The 19,585-nt window shown below is 57.5% G+C and overlaps 6 protein-coding genes across 6 annotated transcripts; 4 read left to right on the top strand and 2 right to left on the bottom strand.

Moving 5' to 3' along the window:
* The first annotated feature begins 2,625 nt into the window (after positions 1 to 2,625).
* IWZ02DRAFT_445058 (chaperonin 10-like protein) lies at positions 2,626 to 4,107 on the top strand. Its single transcript, XM_066767140.1, has 3 exons — positions 2,626 to 2,989; positions 3,045 to 3,548; positions 3,604 to 4,107. The coding sequence occupies exons 1-3, from the start codon at positions 2,705 to 2,707 to the stop codon at positions 3,874 to 3,876; spliced, it is 1,062 nt and encodes a 353-aa protein (XP_066625492.1). The 5' UTR covers positions 2,626 to 2,704; the 3' UTR covers positions 3,877 to 4,107.
* Positions 4,108 to 4,696: 589 nt separating this feature from the next.
* Positions 4,697 to 5,164, bottom strand: IWZ02DRAFT_189595 (uncharacterized protein). The gene has a single exon (XM_066762407.1). The coding sequence runs from the start codon at positions 5,015 to 5,017 to the stop codon at positions 4,733 to 4,735; it is 285 nt and encodes a 94-aa protein (XP_066625491.1). The 5' UTR covers positions 5,018 to 5,164; the 3' UTR covers positions 4,697 to 4,732.
* A 2,387-nt stretch (positions 5,165 to 7,551) lies between these two features.
* On the top strand, positions 7,552 to 9,509 carry IWZ02DRAFT_189541 (aspartic peptidase domain-containing protein). The gene is made up of 2 exons (XM_066762406.1): positions 7,552 to 8,596; positions 8,648 to 9,509. The coding sequence occupies exons 1-2, from the start codon at positions 7,681 to 7,683 to the stop codon at positions 9,163 to 9,165; spliced, it is 1,434 nt and encodes a 477-aa protein (XP_066625490.1). The 5' UTR covers positions 7,552 to 7,680; the 3' UTR covers positions 9,166 to 9,509.
* Positions 9,510 to 9,615: 106 nt separating this feature from the next.
* IWZ02DRAFT_189526 (uncharacterized protein) lies at positions 9,616 to 11,928 on the bottom strand. The gene is made up of 2 exons (XM_066762405.1): positions 11,624 to 11,928; positions 9,616 to 11,531 (listed from the first exon to the last, which is right to left on the bottom strand). Exons 1-2 carry the CDS (start codon positions 11,740 to 11,742, stop codon positions 9,704 to 9,706), a joined length of 1,947 nt encoding a protein of 648 aa, XP_066625489.1. The 5' UTR covers positions 11,743 to 11,928; the 3' UTR covers positions 9,616 to 9,703.
* Positions 11,929 to 12,645: 717 nt separating this feature from the next.
* Positions 12,646 to 14,284, top strand: IWZ02DRAFT_468210 (major facilitator superfamily domain-containing protein; the record flags this gene model as incomplete). Its single annotated transcript, XM_066768613.1, has 2 exons — positions 12,646 to 13,143; positions 13,196 to 14,284. 2 exons carry the CDS (start codon positions 12,646 to 12,648, stop codon positions 14,282 to 14,284), a joined length of 1,587 nt encoding a protein of 528 aa, XP_066625488.1.
* A 2,166-nt stretch (positions 14,285 to 16,450) lies between these two features.
* IWZ02DRAFT_373472 (uncharacterized protein) lies at positions 16,451 to 19,251 on the top strand (the record flags this gene model as incomplete). Its single annotated transcript, XM_066764705.1, has 3 exons — positions 16,451 to 16,985; positions 17,032 to 18,342; positions 18,389 to 19,251. 3 exons carry the CDS (start codon positions 16,451 to 16,453, stop codon positions 19,249 to 19,251), a joined length of 2,709 nt encoding a protein of 902 aa, XP_066625487.1.
* Between the last annotated feature and the right edge of the window lie 334 nt (positions 19,252 to 19,585).

Below are 19,585 nucleotides of genomic sequence, written 5' to 3'. Positions count from 1 at the left end.
TCCCGCTTAAGAGCGCAATCTTCCACGGCTAAGAGGTAGAAGAGTGCAGCCATCCCTTTTGTCTCGTTCTATAGACACTCGCGTGGGAAATAGGCCCCTAAGCTGGAAAGCAGAGAGCAGAGCTCTTGATCCAGGCCTTCAAACTTGAGGCGTCGATGCTGCAGAATGATGGCTGATTAGACGAAGGTGCGTGGGAGATTGGACATGGAATGCGAGGAGTTCATGACATGGAAACAAGGCTTGCTGAAGGGAATGGTCTTGCTAGATGAACAGAGGCTGTAAATTCGCATGAAGATTCAGAGGAAATATGAACACCCATGATTGAAATGGAGACGATGGCAAGAGTGCAGGAAGACAGCTTCTGTGCTTCCTCTTCCCCTTTTGACCTACCTGCACGGGTTGTGTTCTCCATACGCTTTTTTCAGCTGAATTCGACAACTTCCTGCTCTGCCGTGCTGAGTCGCTTCAATCCACGCAATGGTGCTGTCGAGAGTCCACAAATGAAAGCAGCACAGCAGTGGCTCCATGGCGTCTAGAGAGGCGACTCCTGAGTCCACCATCTTCCCTTTCTGCTTGCCACCTACCAATTTTCGGCCCTTCTCTGCATCAACGTGTAAGGGATGCTGTGTGCTGCCCCGCACCGCGCACCCACAACCACACCCACACCCACACCCACAGCGCCAGCGGTGCAGCGACCTGAGCAGAGAGCGTCCGGGGTGCCGCACGCACGGCGAGCCCCATCGCTAGCGTCATGCGTGGAGACGGGGTTGGGGAAGGATGGCCTTGTGGCCGGAGGTGCGGGGACATGGACAGCGGGGATGGCTGAGCTCCAACCAGTCCACACAGCTCCCACCAGCAGCAGCGGCGGCGTCGTGGGTCCCCCCCCCCCCCCCCCCCCCCAATAACGGCTCTGCTGCCTGTGCCTTTGTTTCCAGACTGTGATGTGGGCGGCATTGGGATGGCGTGAGAATCAGACTTGGGTGCTCGCTTGGCTTGGTGCATGACTCTTGGATTTTGGATGCGAGTTGAGGAAGAGACGTGCCTGCGCAAATCGTTGCTTTTCGCTCCCACGGAAGCGTGGTTGCCGCGAGCAAAAACGACGTACCACCGCATGGAAACGGAGCCTTATCTGTAGCATTGCCGCAATGACGGCCTTATGGGCCCATCGTGGGCTCCCCTGAGTGATGTTTTGGAATCGCCAATTCCGTCTGCCCGAGTGCGTAACGCTCCGCTGTGCGTACGTGGGGAAAGCTGAGCGCATGGTGGGGTTCAACGAGGGCAGGGATGAAGGCTGTCTGCCACGAATGGCCCCAGGTTGATCGGCCGTCGCGAGTCGTGGCTCGGTTCAAAGGAACTTGAGCTGCTGGACCAAGGGAAGTGATGGCCAGGTGTTACGAGTTTGACGAGATAGCCTTGGTCTTGATGGAGCTGGGAGATGGGCCGTGAAGCCTGTGAGTGCATTTTCTAGTCAGTAGGAAGAGACAAGTCATGCAAGTCGGTTGCGAGAGCGGCGATGGAACGACTGGCGGAGCAAGCAGGGTCGAAATGCATCGTTCAACAGGTATCTCCCAGGCCACCAGTCATCTTTGATCCTGAGGCCCTGATCAACCACTCAAAATCGTGTTGGATGCGTCTTGTCGGTTGGGAAAGACTTGATTCATCCTGAACATTGTCAATTCTTGTCAACAGGCTAGAATTGCAGCCTTGGGAAAGTGTCTCGTGAGCGAGTGACTCCGTCCATGGTCCGAGTAAACAAAGAGGCGGAAAAAAAGTTGTACAGGGATTTTTCGACACGTCTAGAAGTAGCGTGATAGGAAACGGTCTGGAACCCTCGCACCCGTATTCTTCCACCTTTGCATCTCTCAATCGTCTCGTCCAATGCCATTGCACAGCCAATTCCTCGAGCCGTTGTTGTCGTTCCGCAGACAGTCCCGCAGAGCCTCACGGACCTGGGCGAGGCGCCGCGCTGGGGAAACGGGAGAGCGTCTCGGCGCAGCGGGGCCTGAGCGTCGGCGGTGGGCCTGGTAGAGGTCGGCGCGTCGCGTTACGCTGCGCTGCGCTGCGCTGCGCTGCGCTGCGCTGCAGCATGAGCAGAATGCAGGATAAGGATGGGCTGAGAAGGGCAAAGGTCGGCAGGGCGAGGGCGAGGGCGCGTCCAGGGCGAGAACGGGGCGTTATTATGGGCGCAGTCGGCGGGTGCGTGAATTTTGGACGACGCGATCATGCCGATGTGGTGCTACGGGGTCGCTGGGCGTACTCATATGACATCAGGAGACGTGTTTCTCAACCACCCGACGACAACCACGAAAACCACGATCCATGGAATGCTTCCTTTCCTTGTCCGATATTCGCTGACGTCTTGGCCGAAGCCCGGCGCGCCGTCATCCGCAATCGTTCGACGCATCCACTGCAGCGGCCACCTAACACCACGACTCTCGCAACAGGCCAATGGCGCGACCCAGCCGTATCCGCATCTCCCATCATGTCTGGCGACGTCCCGGAAGCCCGGCGCATCCTGAATGGGATGGATTGAGGGAACCTCCAATCCATGTCCCTGCCCGCCGAACCTTGCAAGGCGGGGTCGTTTGGTGTCGTTTGTTGAAGCTATAAAGCTGCTGGCAACCAACGTCCCCAACCTATCCTCATTCACCAATCCTCCTTCAATCCACTCTTCCACGTTCCAATTATTTCCACATCATTCACAATGGCTGCTCCGCAGATCCCCAAGACTCAAATGGCCCAGGTCTTTGAGAAGAATGGCGGCCCCATCGAATACAAGGAGATTCCTGTTCCTGAGCCCGGCCCTGACGAGGTCCTCATCAACATCAAGTACTCCGGTGTCTGCCACACTGACCTCCACGCCTGGCACGGCGACTGGCCGCTGACCACCAAGCTCCCTCTGGTCGGCGGTCACGAGGGTGCTGGGGAGATTGTCAAGCTCGGTTCGCTTGTCAACAATGTCAAGGTTGGCGACCTTGCCGGTGTCAAGGTAGATATCTCCAGCCACAATCTTGGGTCAACGTTGAGACTAAAAATTCTCCCAGTGGTTGAACGGCTCTTGCAGCTCCTGCGACTACTGCATGGCGGCCGACGAGCCCCTCTGCCCCGAGCCCATTCTCTCTGGTTACACTGTCGACGGTTCCTTCCAGCAGTACTGCCTGGCCAAGGCTGCCCACGTTGCGAAGATCCCCAAGGGCACCGACCTGGCTGCCGTTGCTCCCGTTCTCTGCGCTGGTATCACCGTCTACAAGGGCCTGAAGGAGTCCGAGGTCCGCCCCGGCCAAACCGTTGCCATTGTTGGTGCTGGTGGTGGTCTCGGCTCCCTGGCTCTTCAGTACGCCAACGCCATGGGCATCCACGTCATTGCCATTGACACTGGTGACGACAAGAAGACAATGTGCGAGTCGATGGGCGTCAAGACCTTTATCGACTTTGCCAAGAGCAAGAACGTTGTCAAGGATGTGCAAGCCGCCTCCCCCGATGGCATGGGTCCCCACGCCGTTATCCTGCTCGCCGTCAGCGAGAGGCCCTTCCAGCAAGCCGCAGAGGTAAATTTTCCCCAACCTTTACCAACATCAAATAAAATTACTAACATTGAATCAGTACGTCCGCCCCAAGGGTACCGTCGTCTGCATTGGTCTGCCCGGCAACGCCTTCCTCAAGGCTCCCGTCTTTGAAAGTGTCGTCAGGATGATCCGCATCAAGGGTTCCTACGTCGGCAACCGCAAGGATTCCGCCGAGGCCATCGACTTCTTCACGCGCGGCCTCATCAAGGCCCCCTTCAAGGTCGTCGGCCTGTCGGAACTGCCCAAGGTCTTTGAGCTTATGGAGAAGGGCGCCATCGCCGGCCGCTACGTCCTGGACACCTCCAAGTGAACCAAAAAAATTAGAGAGCGAGAGATGATTGATTGATGCAAGGCGTTGGAGGTTTTGAGTTACGAGATATCTGGGGCGAGAACGTGGAGAAAAAGTTGGTTGGTTGGCTGGCTGGCGGGGAACGGGGTGACGATATTGGGGGAACCAGGAGAAGAGTTCCTTCCTCTCTTTTTTTTTTTCCCCCTCTCTTTACTGTAAATATTTCAAATGACGATTTCCCCTCCTCTTCAACACTTGGTTCTGCGTCTTCGCATTCATGTCCGCTCACTTGGCGCCAACGGTCGCATTGAACCACCAAATCACGGCAAAAAAATTCGTCTCAGCCGCGCGCTTGACAGCTCCCCCTGACGCAATAACCGTCACGCCGTCACATAAATTGATTTGTCTATCATATGTCCGCCGCCCCGTCCCGATTCCTCTCTCCCCTCTTTTCCTGTCCTCAACTAGTACCTCCTTTCCCCAAACGCCAACACTTGGAGCCCGCCTTTCCCCGCCAAAATCTCCCAAGTCCCTTCCTCCCTCCTTGGCCAAGACCCATGACGTCACGGGCATTCTTCTCCCTGCGTCGTCGTTTTCGTGCCCGCGCACGGTACTATGTGTACCCGTGTCCGTATCCAGACAGGCACATGCATGTGCGCCAAGCAAAACGACAAGACGGCGCCGCGAGAACGAGACTGGACGAGATGAGATGGCTTGGACGCCGCTGCGGTGGGCTTGTGATTTGCAATCGGAATTGGAATTGGATCTGGTGTTGGGTTTCGGTGACTGCTGCATGCGTAATTGAGGGAATGGCGTGCTTGATTGATTGCCTCGCCCTGTCTTGCCGTTCGTTCAGTTGTGGAGTTGTTGGGGCTCGTCATCGTTGTTGACCCGCCCCCGTCTTGGGGTCTTTTGCGTGGTGGGAATGGGGGAGGAGAAATGAGAGGAGAGGAAGGAAGGGACTTGGAGATTCGGGATTATGGGGATGTGATGGGGCTTCAGTGTGGCCGAGCCATTTGATGCGCTGCGTTTGATGGGACGGCACAGATTCTCTTCCAAAGTAGATCGATTTGACGCAGTCTGGGGGTAAGCAAGCGCGAGTATGTAGAAATTTAGATAGGACAGTTGTGGCTACACCTAGGCACACAAAGCGAGAATACATCGAGACTGAATCCAAGACTGAAGAACGCTAGACGCCAAACACCAAAGATAAAAGAGACGCACGCACGCACGCAAGAAGGTACATGAGAGACTACATATCCAAGTACAGTGACAAGGCCAGGAGAGGGCATGAACACGGCATTCGAAAGCAATTGCCGATAGACGCACAGACAGGCGCACGAGCTAGGATACCAGAGCCGCTTGATCCGAAGAGAAGAATGAGACACTGCTTTGGGAAGGAGATGACGTAAGCTGGTGCTGTCTGAAAGAGAGTCGGGCTAGGAAGAGAAGTGGTCAAATCCATTTTTCCAAGCAGTAGGTAATAGTGCTCCAACGACAGGCGACAGGATGAGGAGACTGCTGAGGTGAGGAGCGCCGCCGCCAAGGACAAAGTAGGTTCAAGGTGACGTTGACAGGTACCAGGCAGGAAGAGGGATAGTGAGGGGATCCGCAACGGCGTGCATTCATGGTGCGGTAGGAGAAGTAAGACGGACGACAGACAAGGCGAGGTGGTTGGTACGTTTGGTCCTTTCACGTGAGGGAGACCGCCCAGGCATCCACAACCGTCAGGGGCTTGGAGGATTATTATTTTTTCTTTTTTCCCCTGCCGTTGGCCGCGGAAGGATGGCGGCCTGTTTGTAGGATTTCCTGACACTGGACCTTGACGGCGGGGCTGTCTCGTACCTAGGTAGACGGTCAAGCGTTTTGTAGTGGGCCGCTGTCAGTTTGCTTCATGCCTTGGATCCAATTATTCCGCCCGCGCGCGCGTCCTTTGCCATATTTTGCCCCTTGTTATTTTCGGCCTGCTCCTTGCCCGAGTCTTTGTGCAGGTCTCCACCAATCGCGGCGCCCCTTCCATAGCCTCCCCGTCCAATAAGAGTGACGTCCAAGACTCAGGCCGACCTCGCCAATCTGCTCTGCTCGACGAGCCTCTCTCTCCTCCTGCGCTTGCGCTCAATGGGAATCTTCTGATCCTTGAGCTCCTTGGTGACCAGCTCCCCCACCTCAGCCTCGACCTCGTCCAGCAGACTGCGCATGGCCTCGTCGCGCGTCTCGGCGGGCTCGCTGCAGCTCAGAATGGTGACGCCGCAGCTGCTGCTCATGGCGTTGGAGCTGGAGCTGAGGCCGCCGACGCCGGGTATCGACGATGAGGAGCCGACGCCAAAGGCGACGAGGTAGGCAAAGTTTTGCTGCAGCACCAGCTCGGAGCCGTCGAGCTCTTTGGAGGTGATGACCTCGATCAGCTTGTGCTCGCGGCCGTAGAGCACTCTGGCGTTGGCGAGGATTTGGTCGCGCAGCGAGTCGAAGCTGGCAGACGGGGAGGAGTAGAGGCCAGTGCTGTAGTTGGAAGGGCGGGAATCGCCGGCGCCGTCGCTGGTATCCATGACGTCTACGTTGTAGGGCAGAAAGGGAGAAGTTGATGCTATGCTGGTGCGTGACCGGGGGTCGATTTTGCGGGGCAAGGCGAGCTGGGGAGGGGGGGGGGGGGGGGAGGGGGGGAAGGGGGGGAAATGCAGGTGAAGGCGGGAGGCTGCGCAGCAGTCGGAAAACGGATAGTGGAGGGTCGAGATGATTGGCTGTTGGCCCCAGGTGTCGTAGCAAACGGTCGACGTCGCGACACCAGCAGCCAGAGGAGTCGATGATGTTTGTCGAGCTTGGCAGCGGGCTGCAAGGCTGGACAGAGGTCGCAAGCAATAGGAGCGTGGGTGGTGTGGCAGGGGACGAGATGGTGTGAAAGGGGTCGGGGTGGCTACCTTAGCCCGGCTCCGTCAAAGTCAAGGTTGGCTCGGTTCAAGCACAAGCACAAGCACAAGCACAAGCACAACCAGTACAGTAAGCAACACCACCACCACCACCACCACCACCACCACCCCTCTCAAGCCACGCCCCCCCCCCCCCCCCCCCCCCCCCCCCCCCCCCCCCCCCCCCCCCCCCCCCCCCCCCCCCCCCCCCCCCCCCCCCCCCCCCCCCCCCCCCCCCCCCCCCCCCCCCCCCCCCCCCCCCCCCCCCCCCCCCCCCCCCCCCCCCCCCCCCCCCCCCCCCCCCCCCCCCCCCCCCCCCCCCCCCCCCCTCCCCCCCACAACCCCACTCATCACTCATCACAAAAACACTCAGTGACAGCCGCAGGATTCAGCTGACGATGGCTGCTTGACGCACTCCTGAGACGCTCGCACGCTTCCGCCTCAACACCATGCCATCCTCTCTCACACTTCCAGCTCCAAGCCCCCCTCGCCTTCGTCATGGCGCGTCTCGCGTCTCCGCGCCCCGCGCGCGTCGATGCTGCCTCTCCTCCACCATTGTCTCCGTAGACCTGAAAATCGTTTTGCCTCTGCTGGCCAAGATGCTGACCAGGTCTGCCGTCTCACACCATGGCCTTGCTCTCGCTTTTAAAAACCAAATGCCCATACGCCATGGCCCCCGGGCCTTGTCTCATAGAGTGTCGTGTTTCCACCAGTCTTGGAACTCGTCTTTTCTTTTCTTCCGTCGCTTTCAGTGTCGCTCTCTGCCCTTAACCTTCTCTTCTTTCTGGCACGCCTGTCCTGCGGCCTGCTATCTTATTTTCGTCTCTGAGAGACCAACTGTATACTTTGGACTCTTGTTTCTTACAAGTCTAATTCTTTCTTTCCTTGCCCGCACGTTTGCCGGCCAAGCGTGTCTGTCACCATGCCTTCGGTCAACGTGACAGTCTTACTCGTCGCTCTTTTGGCGGCCCTCGCCGTGGCCGCCCCCAACCCTACCCGGACCATTAACCGGAGGCCACTCAACAAGCGTTCGTTCAAGGTCGAGCGTGTCGCAAACCCAAATGCCTTGGCGCGGACCAATGGCAAGGCCGCCATGCGCAAGGTCTTCCGCAAGTACGGATGGGAACACCCAGACATTAATACTAGCATCGTTGTCCCCAACGAGAATAGTCTAAACCTCACCAGCAGGGCCGGTGGTCTCGTCTCGGCCAATCCCGAGGATGGTGCCGCTCTTTTTCTTTCTCCCGTAAACATTGGTGGCCAGACGCTCAACCTCGACTTTGATAGCGGAAGCTCCGACATGTGGCTCTTCAGCACGCAGCTCAACCAGCAAAGCATTGGCCAGCACACTGCTTTCAACCCCGGCCAGAGCACCACCTTCAAGCAGGTCCAGGGTGCCAGCTGGCAAATCAGTTACGGTGACGGTAGCGGTGCCGCTGGAAATGTCGGCACTGACGTCGTCAACATTGGCGGTGCCACTGTCACCAACCAGGCTGTCGAGCTCGCCACGGCCGTCTCGCAATCCTTCGTTCAGGACACCGGCACCGACGGACTCGTCGGCCTCGCTTTTGGCAACCTCAACACGGTCAAGCCGCAGCAGCAAAAGACCTTTTTCGAGAACCTGCTGCCTACGCTTCAGGAGCCCGTCTTTACGGCCGACCTCCGCAACGACGCTTCCGGCTCGTACGAGTTTGGCCGCATCGACCAGACCAAGTTCCAGGGCCAGATGGTGTTTACGCCCGTCGACGCTGCCAGCGGTTTCTGGAAGGTCGACTCCAAGTTCTTCACCATTGGCGGCAAGCGCGTTGAGAACCCCAATGCCAACGCTGCCATCGCTGGTAAGTTTCTGTCCCCTCTTCCTCCTGACTTCATCACTGACTAGGACCAAGACACCGGCACCACGCTCCTTCTCGTCGACGACAACGTCGCACAGCAATACTACTCGCAGGTCCCGGGCGCTCGCAATGACGCTCAAGCAGGCGGCTTCACATACCCGTGCAACTCGAAGCTGCCAGACTTCGGCGTCGCCATCGGCGACACGTACGTGGCCAACGTGCCGGGCGACGCGGTGACGTTCGCCGCCATCGACGCGCAGAACCAGACGTGCTTCGGCGGCGTGCAGGGCAACTCGGGCGCCAACCTGCAAATCTACGGCGACATCATGTTCCGCACGCAATTCGCCGTCTTCAACGGCCGCGACAAGACGCTCGGCATGGCGCCCAAGGTCGGCCAGCCCCCGGCCCCCGGTCAGGCTGCCACCCAGCCCGCCGCTGCCGCTGGAGGAGGACAGCCCGCTGCTGCTGCTAATACCCCCGGCGCCGCCGCCGCCGCCGCCGCCGCTGCTGCTGCCAATACGCCTGGTGCGCAGGCTGTGAGCACGCCCCAGGCTCAGCGGGCGGGTGCGTGACGGTGTCGGGCCGTGGGGAAGAATGTCGAGGTGGTTTTGGGTGGGTGGGGGCTTTTCTTCCTTGCGGCCGGGTTCTACGGCAGCGGCTTTTTCTAGCCGGGATGGTGGGGCGCGTCGTCGTCTTCGTCGTCGTCGTCGTCGTCGTCGTCGTTGTCGTCTGCTCCAGCGGGAGCAGAGCAGACAGTGGACAGTGTTGGGGACGCTGGTGGCAGTGGATGTGGAGCAAGTTCGTCACAACAACAACAACAACAACAATAACAACCACTTCAAACAATATTTGTAATGGTAGTCAAAACAAACGTATCACGACTTTACAGGTCGGGTGCTTTTTATCTGGACCTCGATGCAATGATTGTGTATGACCAGAGCTTGATATACCTAGTGGATCAAAATTGACTGTCGAAATGATATCTTACACTGCGTGGTATCTCGAAAAGAAGCGTCCCCCAAAACTGAACTTCCTCCGTCCAACGCCCGTCAGAATGCCCGCTCAACGCTATCCAACCACCTTACAAACCCGCATGCTTTTTCCAATCCATCACGACGCCAGCTCAATCCCTTCTACTCCTTCCACCAGCCTCGTAAGCTTCTCGCAGTCGGGAGCGGCAACACATCCTGGGCCTTCCTCAATCGCCTTCCCCGTTCCAGTCGGTTCTCCATCGTGCGTGCCATTTTGAGGCCTTGGCTTTTTCGTTCTCCTCTTCTTCTTTCCCCCTTCCACAGTCTTCGGTGCCTCACGTACCCACCTCACGATACCGTTGGCACGCTTCCCCGCCGCACTCTGCCACTCGCGCTCAGCATGCGCGCTAATCCGATTCGCGGCGTCGGCACGCGTCATGGCCTTTGACGGCCTCGACGGCGGCGGCGGCGGCGGGCGGTCGTCGTCTCGGTCCTCAATCGTCACGTCCCAGCTGCGGTGGCCAAAGGGCCTGCTCAGGGCGTCCCACGACTCGGCCGTCAAGTCGGAGATCCGGTCGGCAGGGGCGTGGCGCAGGAACTCGATCCAGTCGGCGCGCGCGGGGCTGCGGGCGGCGAGGAAGATGGGCGAGCCGTCGCTGATGCGGGCCAGTCGCGCGGCGTTGAGCGCGTGGCGCCGCAGTTCGGTTGCGCTGGTCTGCAGCAGCACGTGGCAGAGGAGCAGCGAGTGCATTGCGTCGGTGAGGAGAGGATGGTAGGTCACCAGTTCGTTGGGATACTGGGAAGATGAGGTGCTGGATTCTGGGAAAGGCGGCAGATCGGCTGGAGGAGCACTGGAGAAAAGGGAAGAGACTGGATGGATGGTTGGAGGAGCGGTGATTCCCGGAGACTGTCCAGATATCTCTGATGTAGACTGGCCGGCCGAATAGTCCAATTTGGACAAGAAGCATTCGTAATCCCGGAGCGCTCTTCTGGCGTTCGTCTTAACGAGCTTGCGGTTTTCAAGTCTTTTACTGTGGCCTCGCTGCTCCTCCGGTCGCAGTGAGGGCAGTTCCGACTCTTGATCTGATAAAGCCTCTTTTTGAGCCTGTCGCATCGTCTCAAACTCTAGCAAGCCGTCTAGAGCAGAGTGAATATGCTGGCACGCTAGTCTAAGGTACGCGCCAGCTCGATGAAAGAGGAATTGGGCCTCCAGGCTGCTGGGCTGGTCCTCCTCTTTATGAGCCTGCTCTCGATAGTTGTCACCATCCCGTCTTGCTAAAATTAATTTTTGCCGGTGTCGCGCAACGGGCAAACCCTCAGTCAAGTCTCGCACGGCGCCCACATAGTCCTCTGAGAAGAGCTTTGTTATCGCACGTGTTCTCAACGGCGACCCATCGGCAGGTCTCTTGCGGACGAGCTCGTTCAAGGGATCCAACGGAGTGTGCTCGGCCACGGCGCGCGACGGTATCTTTTCGTGAAAAAAGTGGACGTACATGGCATCAAGGTCGCCAGCCTTCTTTTCCAAGACAAAGTTGGCGACGTGCTCCAATGCGGACGCCGACTGCATGGTCGCAACGCTGGCCGCAATCTCGTCCAAACTATATGCTTGCGACAGCCTCTGTGTAGCCTTTTCTCGCATGCGAAACTTTCTTTCCTTGCTCAGCTTTGTGTTGGCGGGCCCACCGGGTGCCACCAAGCCATATGCTGCAGCATTGGGACCCCAAATGTTGTTGTATGAATTTTTGGTCAAGTTGTTCAAGGCCTCGGAGGTGAGATCGGTCGAGGCGCGCACTGCGAGGTCAGTCGCTTCATCGACGGCTCTGCGGATTTTGACGATGTCGAAAAAGGCGGCGGGGTCGATTGGGCGCGGACGCGGAGAAGAGTAATTGTTGTTTGCAAGGGATGACAGGACGTCGGTCTGTAGATTCAACCAGGGTCCATGGTAGCTGCTAATGTATCGCCAATGCCTAAGGTCAGGAAAGGCGCGATTAGCTTGTTGAGCTTGGGAGCAACCGGATGGATGCGATGAAAAGCAAAACGTGCCTGCGCGTGGACCTACTTGTTCCTGCATATGGTTAGGGAGGGGCCCGCGGATTTGTCGGACGAGCGACTCGACATTGTGGACGGCGACTTGGTAGACAGGCCATTGGATGGATGTGGAGGTTTCTTGCTGGCCATGAGCGGCGATGCGTTGCGGTTGGTGGGCTGCTTGGCACGGCCACGATTTCGAGGACTGCCGGGGTCAGGTCAACCGGAAGTTGATCAGCATTCTTGTCGAAACCAACAGCGGAGGCTCCCATTGGAATCGCCTACTTGTCCGCTCCATCGTCGTCGTGGCTCGCCAGCACCGCAGTGTTCGGCGACTACCCACACTGAGACCCCGATTACTAGCCTGTCAGCCCCGCCATGTCCTCGGTCAAAACTATTGCGAATTAGCCACATGTAGGTAGCCAGCTTCAGCTAATCCGCACATGTAGTCAGCTTGCTGCAACGCGCCTGCGTGCGTGCGTGCGTGGACGGTCCAAAGTACCCAGCCTTCGCGCCGGACAAATGCACGGCAACGTCGGCAGCGCTGTCGGTCGTGATGGTAGCGCTACACTGTACATATACCAACCATTCGTCCTGTCGGTTGTATCTTCAGCGTTGGATCCCCCAGCCTTGGAGTCCATTGTCTTACAGACCGCCCAATCGCACGTCGCCAATCCGACTTGGGCAACCTTCCTCTCGCGTTGAACAGAAGCCATCTATCTCATTGGCTCGCTGTGCCACCTGACAACCTCACTTGATACCTTGCGGCTTCGTTTCGGACTTTCGGATTGTCTATTCTCAAAATTCGCAACAATCTCGGCGTCTCTTATCTTTTCCCCAAGCGCCAATTCAACCTCGTCGGACCTTTCAACACTTCTGTGTGTTCGCGACGTCGTTACACGTTTGCAGGTCATCCATTGACCAAAGCGCTTTTCCCTGTGCCGATCATCTTGACACTCCGCCGCTGTCGTAACGCCAAGCCCGAATCCGCTAATACAAATGGGGATCCAGGGCGCACCTTCGTGTTGTCCCATCGAATTCGTCGTACCGACAATGCCATCCGCACACGCGCCAGGCACGCAACCCGAAGCCCAAACGCCGCCGCCCCGGCGTCCTATTGGGCTTGGGTGGCGGTCGTCTAAGGGCTTCATCATCAGCACCGTAGGCATGGGAATCTACACAGACATGGTTCTGTACTGTCTGATAGTGCCGGTACTGCCATTCATGCTTGAAGACCGCATTCATTTGCGAGAGGATCAACTCCAGGGGCCAGTTTCGTTCCTGCTGGCCGCGTATGCTGGCGCGTCTGTCATTGGATCACCAGTCACCGGAGTGATTGCTGATAGATGGAAAACGCGCCGGATGCCATTTCTACTGGGTCTGACGGCTTTGTTGCTGTCGACGATTCTATTCGCCGTTGGTCAGACCATTCTTGCCCTGACTGCCGCAAGAGCATTACAGGGTCTGTCAGCTGCTGTCGTTTGGGTGGTCGGTTTGGCTCTGCTCGTGGAAACCGTGGGATCCGACAACCTGGGCGCAGTCATTGGAACCGTAAGGTTATCTCATTTTAGAAGCGTGTAATCGTTGCTGACGGAGACGCCAGATTTACAGCATCATGACTGTGGGTGGTCTCATATCGCCGGCCCTCGGTGGTGCACTATACCGTCACACTGGCTACACTGGTGTCTTTGGCGTCAGCCTCGCCATCGTCATTTTAGATTTCATCATGCGTCTCTTGGTCATTGAACGCAAGGAGCTTGTAAAATACGGCATGGATCCTTCAACACCCAAGAACGACAATGGCCCGCCTCGAGAATCGGAAGAAGCTACCTACTCGTTGCCACCGACAGAGAACAGCCCCTTGCTTTCCGCTCGCAATACTTCCAACTACGAGCTCGACGAATCTTATACTCTCCCACAAAACTCGACGTTCCTCAGCCGAAACATGCCCATTGTCAGCCTTCTACGATCCCCGCGTCTCGTCACGGCACTCTGCGTCGGTTTCGTGCAGGCTTTCCTGATGGGAACCTTTGATAGCACGCTCCCAGTAGCTGCCAAGGAGATTTTTGGCTTCAACAGCCTGAAGGCAGGTCTTCTGTACTTATGCCTCGGCACCTTTGACCTCATCATCGGTCCTTTGGCCGGTTGGGCGGTTGACCAGTTAGGGGCGCGCACCGTTGCAATGACGGGCTTCGCGTGGCTGTTGCCCGTGACAATTGCGTTCCTGGCAGTGCCGGGGGTGCGCACTGCCGGCAAGGGCGTCGATGCAATGTCGAGCCAGAGCCTTCTAGACAGTTTTGTGAACGGGGCGGGTGCATCGACCAACGGCAGCAGCCTTCCCGTCTTTTGTGTGTTGCTCTCGTTCTGCGGCGTGGGAATGGCCATCATCAATGCGCCGCCGCTGGTTGAGGCCGGTATCGTTGTCGAGCGATATCATGCAGCAAACCCGACGCTGTTTGGTGAAAAGGGACCTTATATTCAGCTCTATGGCCTCAATGGCATGATCTGGAATGCGGGGTTGGCGATTGGCCCATTGGTTTCGGGGGCGCTCAAGAGCGCTCTGGGCTTCGGCGGCATGATGGCTGTCATTGGTGGCATCTGCGGAGTCGCGGCCATTGCGACAGCACTGTTCATGGGCGACAGGAATGGGAAGGAACAGAGGAATAGTGAAGAGGAGGAGCAGGAAGGGTGAGGGAGGTCGTCAAGGCAGAAGGCAAAGCTTTTGATGCTCCCTGTCTGCTTTGCTCTTCTGAAATTCTCGACTCCAGCATTGGGCGGCGCAGGACAAAAGCATGCATATTGGATGGCTTGAGCGGGCAGTCGGAAGGAAGCGGGTCGTCGGAAAAAGTTTTGTACATAGAGGCAATAGCTGTCAAAGTAAATGTAATTGTAGTCATTGCTGCAGGAGCAGGTATCTATGGCACATGCAGGGCTTTACATATCGCTCCGTCTGTCTTATTTACACTCACTCTAGATGACTTTATTTGGTCGCCATGACGATTGTCGGAGCAGGGGGGTGGGGGTTGATTGGTTGGTGATGAGCGTTAGTGAAGAGACTATGGCCAACGCTAGTCGCAATACAAAGGCGTGGCGCAAAGGCTAGGACGGAACGTGGCAGACGATGAGGACTCGACTTGTGTTCAACTAGGCGAAAATGCGATGTGCAAGACAAGAGCGATTATCACGCACCCCCCCCCCCCCCCCCCCCCCCCGGAGGAAGGAAGGAAAAAAAAAAAAAAAAAAAAAACCGAAGGTGATGTCATTGGGGTCGGTCGCACGAGCGATGGACATCGGGCGGAGGTCACATCAACAAGGGAACAGAGGGATGCTCGGCAGGGAGGGGATCAAAACAAGTCGAGCGAGGGCTGTGCGACGTGCGAATGGCAGCAAGCGACTGTCGTCGTGTCTCTCGCAAGCCGGGCAATGGGACGGCGACGGGCCCATCCATTGCTGGCGGGGTCTTTTATCATGACGGCATAGGCATGTGGGCGAGATGGGATTGGAGATGAAGAGGAACATGAACGCTGGCCGGCAGGGCGTTGCGTACGTAGGTTGGGTCGGACCATTCTTGGACCAGAGTCGTCGTCGGTCGCCGTTGGGGACAGGCGATCGACGGCCCACGCACTGCACGGGGCCAGCCACAGAGTGGACTTGGCTTGTCTGTGAATGTCAAATGCAGCCCTTACAATGTGGATTCGGCAGCGCTGTAGATTGATTACCAGGTGCCTAGGAGGAGAGACAATCAGTCATGGGCTTCTTCGATGCCTTGGCAAGAACCTGAAGCCAGGCAGCATGTCGTTGAACCAGACCAAGCTGAAGACGGTCCAGCGGAGGTGGGTGTGGCAACTGCATGCATGAGAACAAAGGCAAATCGGGCCACAAGGCAGCGACGACGTTTATTTATTGCGCCATGAAAAATTCAAAAGAGCGAAAAAAAAGGGAAAAAAGGAAAAAAAAAAAAAAAAAGGCGGGTGCCCCTGTGGCAGCGACGTGGCTGAAGTCGACGCCAAACAGCGACGCGGGCCGCAAAAGCTTGAGAGAGAGCCAATAGCAAAGGCGCTAGCTTGTCGAGGTAAACACGGCAGCTGGCCGAGGTAGGGGTAGTCGTTCGATTTTACCCGCCTGTGCCACAAAATGTCAAACTAGCATGTGAGCCGGAAGAGCCTGTCTGGCATCTGGCATCTGGTGGAGTTGAGGGTGCTGGTGCTGGTGCTGGTGCTGGACCCGTGGCGCAGTCGGAGTGACGGCGGGGATGTGCAGCAGGGGGCCAGCACACGAAACGACAGAAAGTGTGGCTCCGAAGCTCCAGCCACCAAAGCATGGATGGCTCCAGTTGCTCAGCTGCGCTGGGATGCGCAATTTGCAATTTTGGCTGGTTCGATGAGATTGCACTGCTGTGCTAGCGAATCAAGACACAATGACGACAGCCGCCGCCGTCCAGGCCCATCAGCGCTGGGGGGCGCCGACCTCTTGCTTTTTGCCCGTCCGAGCGTCAACTTGTCGGGCAATCTTGCTCCAACGATTAAAACACTAGGCACTCCCCCATCCCTCGCCAGCCTACTATCTCCCCCCCCCCCCCCCCCCCCCCCCCCCCCCCCCCCCCCCCCCCAGTCGTCCACTGCCAGTCGGTCCATAACCGCCCAAGAAAAAAGCCCTGTCTTCTGCGTTTGCGCCTGCCTAAGCGCTCCACGCCCCACAGCAGACATCATGGCCCGCAATTGCGATGTCCAGGTATGTTTACTCTTTGTTTGCTCCCACCCGCCCACATGTACCTGCATCACCATTCTTTCTTTCTCAACCTGCCCTATTCTCTGTCGCACACCACACCTAGACCTCGCTTTGTCGTCTCCTACCACCTATGGCTGCGAACCGCGAGGCGGCCTGCCTATCAGCTATTCTAAACTCGTCGCTGCAGGGCTCCGACGACAACATCGGCTCGGCGCAGACCAAGGAAAATGTGTCGGCCTCGCAGCTTCTCTCCACCCTAGTGCCCGTGCTCCTCTACGCCGGCATTTTCTTCGCCGTTTTCCTCATCCTGCGCCGCATCTTCACTCGCCGGTACCAGGCTCGCGCCGTGCTCAACACCCTCCCCGAGCATGAGCGCTCGCCCGAGCTCCCCAACGGCCTCTTCAGCTGGATCGGCGCCTTTGTCAAGATTCCGGACAGCTACGTCCTCACTCACCACTCGCTCGATGGCTTCCTCTTTCTGCGCCTGCTCAAGATGGCCGTCATTACGTGCTTTGTCGGCTGCTTGATCACCTTTCCCATCCTCTTCCCCGTAAATGCCACTGGCGGAGGCGGTCAGAAGCAATTGGACGTTTTGAACTTGTCCAATGTCACCAACAGCTACTACCGCTACTTTGCGCACGCTGGCTGTGCCTACATCTTCTTTGGTAGGCTACGCGCTGCCCTGGAGTTTATCTTGGCTTACCTTTTCAGGATTCATCATCTTCATGATCACCCGCGAGTCCATCTTCTACATCAATCTGCGTCAGGCTTTCCTCATGTCTCCTCTCTACGCCAACCGCCTTTCTTCTCGCACCGTCCTCTTCACCGCTGTCCCGGACTACTACCTCGATGAGAACCGCATTCGCGACCTGCTCGGCGAGCATGTCAAGCGCGTCTGGCTCCCTACTGACACTTCGGAGCTCGAGGAGCACGTTGAGGAGCGTGACAAGATTGCTCTTCAGCTTGAGGGTGCCGAGACCAAGCTCTGCAAGATGGTGCAGTTGGCCAAGGTGAAAAAGGGCCGCGTCGAAGAATTGCCCGAAGTCAATGGCGATCAGGACTCTGGATCCGTCGCAGCTCGCTGGATCAGGGCAAAGGACCGCCCGACGCACCGCCTCAAGCCCCTCATTGGCAAGAAAGTCGACACCATCGATTGGTCCCGCGCTCAGCTTGCCAAGATGATTCCCGAGGTCGAAAAGGAGCAGCTCAAGCACCGTGCTGGAGAGACGAAGAAGATTAGCGCCGTGTTCGTCGAATTTGACACGCTCGCCAATGCGCAGGGCGCCTTTCAGAGTCTCACCCATCATCAGGCCCTGCACATGGCCCCGCGCTTCACTGGCTTCACTCCTGGCGAAATCATCTGGAGCAACCTGCGCATCAAGTGGTGGGAGCGCGTCATGCGCGTGACTGTCACGACTGCCTTCATCACTGCGCTCGTCATCTTCTGGTCTATTCCCGTTGCCTTTGTCGGTGCCATTTCAAACGTGGACAACTTGATTTGCGTCATCCCTGCTCTGTCCTTCATTGACGATGTTCCTTCAGCGATTCGGGGTGTGATTACTGGTCTGCTCCCGACCATCCTGTTGGCCGTCTTGATGTCACTGCTTCCTGTCATTCTGCGCTTGATGGCCAAGCTCTCGGGTGACCCGACCAAATCGGCGGTGGAGTTGACGGTTCAAAACTACTACTTTGCCTTTCAGGTTGTCCAGGTCTTCCTTGTCGCGACGCTGGGATCGGCCGCGGCTTCGGCTGCCGGTGACATCATCAAGCATCCCACCGGCATCACAAGCAAGCTTGCGACCACCATCCCGACGGCTTCTGGCTTTTACCTTTCTTATTTCGTGCTGCAGGGACTGGGTGTCGTGTCCAGCTTGCTGCTTGGATTGGCTGGACTCATCATCGCCAAGGTCCTGAGCAAGTTCCTCGACACGACGCCCCGCAAGATGTACAAGCGCTGGGTCTCGCTCTCTGGACTCGGCTGGGGTACCGTCTTTCCGGTCTACACCAACTTATTTGTCATTGGTAAGTTTATTCTCGCTGGCAAATGGAATTCAGCTAACGTGTGCAGCCATCTGCTACGCGTGCATTGCGCCCTTGGTCCTCCTCTTTGCCGGATTGGGTCTCTGGCTCTTTTACTTTGCCTACCGGTACAACCTGCTCTACGTCTATGACGTTGACGTCGACACCAAGGGTCTGGTCTACCCTCGCGCCCTCCAGCAGTTGTTTGTCGGTCTCTACGTCGCAGAGCTTTGCCTCATTGGTCTCTTTGCCATTCAACTCAGCGACAAGGGTGCTCTCGGTCCCTTCATACTCATGATTATTCTCCTCGTCTTCACCGTTGTGTACCACGCCTCGCTCAATGCCGCTTTGGACCCACTCCTAAAGTTCATGCCCCGCTCTCTGCAGGACGAGGAGCGCCGCCTGCTCGCCATGGAGTCGGACTTGCCTGCCTCTGAGCGCGCTGATGCGCCTACCAATGGCCACCAGCCCACAGGCAGTAACATTGCCTACGAGAAGACGGCCACGACGGAGGAGACAGCCCACAACGGCGTCGCTAACGGAAAATCGCCAACCCGTCACCCTCTGCAACGCGAGAAGCCGTCCGTCCTGCAAAAGTTCCTGCGCCCCGATGTTTACACTGATTACGCGACTATGCGCCGCATGGTTCCGCGAAACTTTGCCGACGCCGACCATCTCTACGACCACAACCCGGAGGCCGAGCGCAACGCCTTTTACCACCCCAGCATTGGCAGCCTGCCCCCCATGCTCTGGATCCCGCGCGACTCGGTGGGCGCCAGCAGGCAAGAGGTGCGCGACACAGGCAAGGTAATTGCCATCACCGACACGGCCGCCAGCTTCGACGACAAGGGCAACATTGTGTGGGACCCGATGGAGGAGGTCCCCATTGCGGAGCCCAAGATGTACTGGTAAAAAAGCCACGGCAAAAAAAAAAAGGAAGTGGAGAAAGAAGAAGAAAAAGCGTCGACGCAAAGGAACGGCGCCGCCGTGTTACGATAGGATACGATACCATCTGCGTTTCCTTCTTTTCCTTATGGTCAGTCTCCTCGCCTCTCTTTCTCTTGACAGGCGAGTCTTTCTTTGCCACCACTCTGCTTCTTTGGCTTCGTGTTTAATACCCCCTCCCCTTCCTCCCTTGTCCTCTTTCACATGCATGCATGCGTCCATCTGCTTGCTTGCTTGCTGCCTTTTGTCATGCTCATTCAGTAGCGGCCTTAGCCACAAAAAAGTCGATGTATGCGCGGAT

Source organism: Phyllosticta citriasiana, assembly GCF_038021145.1.
Source record: "Phyllosticta citriasiana strain CBS 120426 chromosome Unknown IWZ02scaffold_3, whole genome shotgun sequence".
Taxonomy (NCBI): Eukaryota; Fungi; Ascomycota; class Dothideomycetes; order Botryosphaeriales; family Phyllostictaceae; genus Phyllosticta; species Phyllosticta citriasiana.
The sequence above is the reverse complement of the archived record's forward strand: the minus strand, read 5'-3'. Positions and strand labels throughout refer to the sequence as shown.